This window comes from Tupaia chinensis, unplaced genomic scaffold, assembly GCF_000334495.1.
Source record: "Tupaia chinensis unplaced genomic scaffold, TupChi_1.0 Scaffold000225_1, whole genome shotgun sequence".
Classification (NCBI taxonomy): domain Eukaryota; kingdom Metazoa; phylum Chordata; class Mammalia; order Scandentia; family Tupaiidae; genus Tupaia; species Tupaia belangeri.
The window spans coordinates 2,747,121-2,753,792 of NW_006159700.1; the positions used below are offsets into that span (position 1 = coordinate 2,747,121).

General features: G+C 36.8%; 1 protein-coding gene across 7 annotated transcripts in view; it reads right to left on the bottom strand.

Annotated features, from left to right (window-relative positions):
* Window positions 1-6,672, bottom strand: part of PMS1 (PMS1 homolog 1, mismatch repair system component) — a 124,872-nt gene that overhangs the window by 27,318 nt on the left and 90,882 nt on the right. For all 7 annotated transcript variants that reach the window (XM_027771563.1, XM_027771562.1, XM_027771561.1 and 4 more), the window contains 3 exons: window positions 2,168-2,290; window positions 1,321-1,464; window positions 275-1,155 (listed from right to left, as the gene is read on the bottom strand). In XM_027771563.1, coding sequence (XP_027627364.1) covers window positions 275-1,155; window positions 1,321-1,464; window positions 2,168-2,290 — 1,148 coding nt within the window. The remainder of the gene's footprint in view (window positions 1-274; window positions 1,156-1,320; window positions 1,465-2,167; window positions 2,291-6,672) is intronic.

Genomic DNA, 6,672 nt, shown 5'->3' on the forward strand with positions numbered 1-6,672 from the left:
TTTTTCACAAAACCAAGCCCTGAGAGCGGATGCCGACATCCCACTACTCACCCCTCCCACACACACAATCCTGAAAAAACCACTCCAAACACAAAGACCATAACGTAACAACAAAGAAAGGCAATACCAAAAAAGGTGCTTTAGCCAAGCCAGAAGGCATTTTCCATCCTGCTTTTCCATAAATAAGAAGTTAAAAATTTTATTTTAACCAAATGAGTCATATAGAATGGAAATAGCTGAGCATTCCAGTCACATGCAAGCTCTGGAAACTTACTTCAGTTTTTCTTCTCCATTCAGTGTTTTCCACAGTTCTTCAATTTGTACTGTTGCATCCTCCAAACTGGTCTTAGGATTTTCTTTGAGAAACTGAGCACGATGATCTTGAACAAACAGGGCACTTGCTGACATGGGTTTCTTAATTACACGATTGCTAATTAAATCATAAGCAGTGAGCTGTCCAGGTTTGTTATCTATGACATTTGATTTTCTGTTACAGGAATCATCACTGAGATTCTTCTGTTCAACGTTTGGATGATTATTATTACTTACATTACATGCTACACTTTCTTGAGGGAGTAAAATTTTCACAGGTTCAATATTCTCTCCCATTGAATTTTTAAATGCATTCCCCTTGCTCCAGTCATCTGCACAAATTTCCAAAGACTTCTCAGAAACTGCTTCTTCATTTTCTCCATTGTCATCTATTTGGCTTTTATTGCTATTTTCTGACTGAGGGTGCTTAACAGAATCTATAAAACAAGTTTCACTATATTCACTTGGGGCATCTTCCCATGATACATTATTCACTGGGGTTTCTTGAAATGTATTTCTAGTGTTCCCATCTCTGCTAGAATTTTCATTACTAAAATGACCAAAACCATGGTCACCAACACTTATGTGGTTTAAACAGTGATCAGTGTTTTTTCCAGATTCATTATTATGTACATCATTTTGGAAAGGAATTGCTGAAGTATCAATATGTGGATAATTATTTCCAGGTGATTCCATCTTATTAAAAAGCACATTTGTTTCTACTGTTTTACTAACGATGTCAGCTGAAGAAACATCTGTTTTGTTATTTGCACAAGAAATTGTACTAGGTAGTGGTCCATAACAAGTCGTCATCAGATTTTCAAGAGCACTTAAAACAGATTCCTAAAAATACAATTAGTAAATATTACAGGAAATCATGAAAACAGGTAAGATTTAAAATAATAATAAAAAAGAGAAAGTATAAATCAATCTTTTTTACATATAAAAACAGAAAATACTTAAGTTTTTAAGTCTCATATACACAAAAAGTTACCTTAAAAAGATTACCTTATTCTGTAATAACACTTGACTTTTATCCGGTGTTAAATTTACATCCACATCAGCTGTAGGAACATCAATTTTCAGGAAGAAAATGGGATACAAACGAGTAGATTCCTTTAGGCACTTCAAATTGTAATACTGTCTGATTAACTAGAAATGTATATAATGAATTAAAAATAAAAATACCATGTAAATAAACATAGTATTACCAACCTTAAAAATACCAGCTAAAAGAGCAAATTCAACTGAGAAACTGAGTAGATATACAATAATTGCTTACTAGAAATAGTAATATCTAAGTAGTAACAGTCATTTGAAGGTCTTGAACCTATATGAAGCATAAGAATTCATAAGTATAAATGGACCAGCCAGTTGTGTGGTGATTAAGAGGCTGAATCTCGCATGGCCAACTGCCCAAATCCCACGAGGAGAAGGCATTTCAGTACAGGCATGCCCCTGGGGGGTGATTTCTAACTTTCTCTCTCTCTCTTTCTTCAGCAAGAACACATTCCCTACAGCAAAACTTAAAAAACATATAAAAGTATAAACATCCAATGCAACATGGTTAAAAAAATTCATAATTTCATGGAAGTTTTTAAGGCTGAGGGTTCAAATCAAACTGTTATTTCCTGGCTATGTGGTCTAAGGCATCACAGAGTTATTGCAAAAGTACATGATATCACCACATGTGAAGTACCTAGTACAATGTTTAATAAATGATAATGTACCTTCTTCTCTTTCTTTGCATTATATTAGAGCAGATTCTTGGAAGTAGTCCTTACAACAGTTTGACAAATGACAAAGGTAGTTTTTACTTTCTGACCCAAGGGATGCTTTTTCTAAAAGAGATTACCTTTAATATGTCTTTTTGATGTATCGGTCGGCTATTTATAAAGATGAAACTCCTTTCTGGGGTTGAAAGACTTGTGAAAGAGTGGTCTGCATCATGCTTTGGAAGAAATCCACTTAGAGAAATCTGTAATTATAATAAATACAGCATGTACAATGTGGACAATGTGTTTTATAGGTCTGCGATGTACAACATTAAAAGGTAGAAAAGATTTTAGAATATATTTTTATCTTAAGATCTAAAGAGTCACATGCTTCCTAATATACATATCTTGACCATTAACCTTAAATAAAAAGTTAGAGAATGCCAAATGTGTGTCCTCTGCCTCTCTCTTTTTGTAACTCTAAGAAAAAACTGGTATTTATAAAAATCTTCATGAACAGTCATTTTCCCCCCAAATATTTAACAGTCATAAGACATATAGTTTTACTCTCTGCCCTACCACATTGTCTGTCTTTTTAAAATTTCTTTATTTGGGTTGTGACTTTTTTTCTGGCTATTTGTCCTTTTTACTTTAACCATTTTTTCCTATAAAGAAGTGGCTGCTTCTATCTCTATTCTGAGTATGCCATAAAGTCAATCTTACTGGGTTTGCAGTTCTGAGTTAAAAAACAAAATCAAAAACCCTTTCTTTGAATTAACTTCCTCGGGGCTAAATACTGACTGTACTACTATATTTTGTCTTTATTTTTGCTTTGAGAACTTTTTAAAAAGAACTATTTAATTTTATTTATCCATCATTTCATTTGACCAGACAGAGACAGAAAGAGAGAGGGAAAGTGAGAAAGCAAGCCACCAGGTCCAGGACTCGAACCGTGGTCAGTCATGTGGGAGTATCCAGCACCTTAACCACCACACCACCTGCTGGTCCCTAGAGAACTTTGCTACAAAAATTTTACTGTTTATATGCTGTCTTTCTCTTTTACACATATATTAAGAGGAGGAGGAAAATGAAGAATACTTGAAGACAAGAAGAGAGACACTGAAAAGAAAGGAAGTAAAGAACAAGCTCCTACTTTGACATTTTGCTTATTAAAACAGCTAAAGACAATACATAGACTGGGAAGAGTACAGGATGAAGCCAGATACCCAAGCTCCATTACTAACTGTGTGGTTTTGGTCAGGTTATTTGAAATACAGGCTTATAATCTCTCATATGAAACAACTGGAATTAGATGTATTATTAATCTATTAAAGAATACAACCAGAACAATTTTAGATCAGGTTAAGAAAAGCAAGTCAGTCAGTGAGGGTGCTATTTTTATCTAAGTAGAAGCCATGAGGCTCCTTATCAACACAGCCTGTAGGCTGCCACCTATGACTATGGCCTGCCCTTGGAAATAAGTGTTTAAGGAGATGCATTACCAATTTTAGAACACTAAGTGCATAATTGTCACAGTGCCAAATTGTGCCAATTTGAAAAATAAATAAATAAATCTGGATAATCCATTACAAAATGATACTATTAATTAACTGTAAAACTTCACAGCATTTATAAATGGTAGTATAATTTACCAGGTAACATGAGACTCTTAAAGCACCTGCTGAGCATCAGTGAGAGCCCAGTTAGCCTCCAAACGACTTACTGAGTTTGTGGATTAAAACAAACTAAAAACTGTCCTGAATAGGGTAAAAATGAAAAAGGAAACACAAAAAAAGATAATATTGTAGGTGATTTCCTCTCATGTCATCTCGGTTGGCCACTAAATTATTGCTATTACTTCCAGATATTAAGCTTTATAAATGGTTTGGAATAATCTTCAGAACTAACAAATTATATTTAAGTTACATGGGAAAATAAAATAAAATAGTAGAGATAAGGCTAGTTCATGGAAAAAGAACATGGGAGACCAAATCAGTATGACAAAATAAAAAATCGGATCTTTTAAGATTCAGTATTCTAGTATTCCTGAACCTAAAAGGCAAAAGAAAAATTGAAGGCAAAATACGAATGCCTTTCCCTGACTGCCTCTCAACTACAGACCTTTCTTTTTTCCCTTTACCTCCAATCCCCTTTACAAGAAAGCTTTCACTTCACTGATCAACTCCAATGGACAGTCCTTTTATCTGATTCTCTGCAGCCCCTGACATCAATGGCAACTCTCTTTGGGGAAGCATTCCACTGCACAAATCTATCTGAAGCTTCTCTGGTCTTTCTGCTTACCCTCTGACACTTTCTTTCAAGTCTGCTATGTTGGTTTCTCTCCCTTTTCCTTACCTCCTATAAATGATGATCGAATCCCTGAGTTCAACCATCACAGCCCCCCTTTTTTTTTGGTTTGCTCTCTAGCTACTCTCCCTGAGTAATTGCATTTGTATCCCCACATTCATTCATCACTACTCCCATAGTGATGTTAATGAGACGCCAGCAGGTGGAGTGGTGGTTAAGGTGCTGGACTCCCAGACTTGGCAGCTTGAAAAAATCACGCTGGGCATGTGTGCATGCCTGCCTGAAATCCACAGAGGAGAATAGAGAAGAAAGGAGTACAGCATGGCCACATCCCTTGGGGAGTCATGATGGGGGCCAGCAGGTGGCATGCTGGTTAAGGCACTGAATGCCCACACAGCTGACTGTGGTTCAAGTCCCAGACTGTGTGGCTTAAAAATTACGGTATATGTGCATGTATGCTCAAAATCCTGAGAGAATGGAGAAGGGACTATGGCATGGTCCCTCTGGGGATGATTTCGCACTTTCCCTCTCTCTGTCTCTCTCCAGCTCTATGACCAAAAAATGAAAAAAAAAAAAAAAAAAAGAAAGAAAGAAAAAGAAAGAAGCATGATGAAACATTTCACCCCACTTTTACCTTGCTGTTCAATTGGCTGTGCTCCTTTCCCATGATGAAGAACCCTCCCATCTAACCAGTTTGTCATATTCATCTCCTCTTCTATATCCTGATTACATGGCTATAATCCTGTCCCTAACACTAATCATTTTCCTCCTTCAGTAAACCTCCATCACACCGTGGAGTTACATTTCTAAAGCAATACTATAAGTACTTCTGGTCCAGATGGTGAAATGAGATCATGTGGAAATTCCTTTCTCCGCTATCCCATCTGCAAAAACAGCAGTGATAGAAAAAAATTAATTTTTAAAAAAATTTCAAAAGGCCCAGCCACAGTGGAGTAGTGGTAGTGCGATGCTCTGCAATGCTGGAGGCCCTATAAAAAATCAGGTTCCGTTCCCATGTCAACCTGAATTTTCCAAGACCAGGCACATGCCTATAATCCTGGCTGACTAGGAAGGCTGGGGGATGATCATGGCGTGAGACTCTGTAAAGGGTGTTTATATCTCTTCCTCTTTTTTTCACCTTCTCTCTCTCGAAGAAGAAGAAACTTAAAAAAAAGTTTGAAGATACCTAACCACATAAAAGTCAAGACAAACAGAGAAGTTATGGATATAAAACATGTACCAAGGAAGAATAGCTAAAGTCAAATCCTCTATGTTCTCGAGGATCAGAAGCAAGTTGTGTCAGTTAAAAACTAAATTCAGAAATGGAAATAAAGAAAGAAAACATCCCATAGAGACAGAAAATTAAAATCAGTCTTTCTCTCTGAAACAGGAGGTTCATACAGTGCCTCTTCTCCACCCTCCAAAGAAATGTGTAAAAGAAATACTGTGACCACTGTCTGAAACTGCTTGCCAGGGTCATAAGAAAAAACAGAAACTACTCCAAAACAAAGAATAAGGTTAAGCCAAGCTGGCTAGGAAAAGGGGTCTATAAAATCTTGGCAAGATGCGAGGCATGAACTCCTAACCTAACACCCTTGTTTTGAACTAGGGCTGGTGAAGGAGGTGTCTGCCAACTATGGAAAGAGAGGAGGAATGGAGAGAGAAAAAAGAAAACAACGAAAGCAATAAATCTGCATTCAAGATGCTTCTGCACATTAACATTTCAAAGCATATAAAATAGAGAGTGAGAGAATTTTATCTCAGGAAAATAGAAATTATAGGAATAAAAGAACTTTGAAATTAGCAAGTATAACATGATTTTTTTTAAAGAAAAGAAAAATAGCATTCATTAAAAAACATAAAAAATTAAAACATGTAGCTGTAACTCAAGTTTAGATGAGAGAAAAATGAGGGGCTAGCCACAGTGGCACTGTACTCTGTAATGGGACCACATGGGAGGTCTGCTTTTAATTCCTAGTCCAACCCAAAAACCAAGCACAGGAAGGAGCACTTATAATTCCAGTAACTCAGGGAGGTGAGGTAGGAGAATCACGAGTTAGACACTGGCCTGGGCAACACTGCGAGCCATATCTAATAGTGAGCCAGATGCGGTGCAGTGGTGTATGCCTATAATCCTAGCTGAGAGGCTGAGGCAGGAGAATCAAGACATAGAAAGACACTGTCTTAAAAAAAGAAAGAAAGAAGGAAAGGAAAGGGAAAGGAAAGGGAAAGGAAAGGAAAAGGAAAAGGAAAGGAAAGGGAAAGGAAGAAAAGGAAAAGAAAGAAAGCCGGTTGTGGTAGCTATCTTTTGATAGTTAAGAGGAATCCCCCCCCCCCC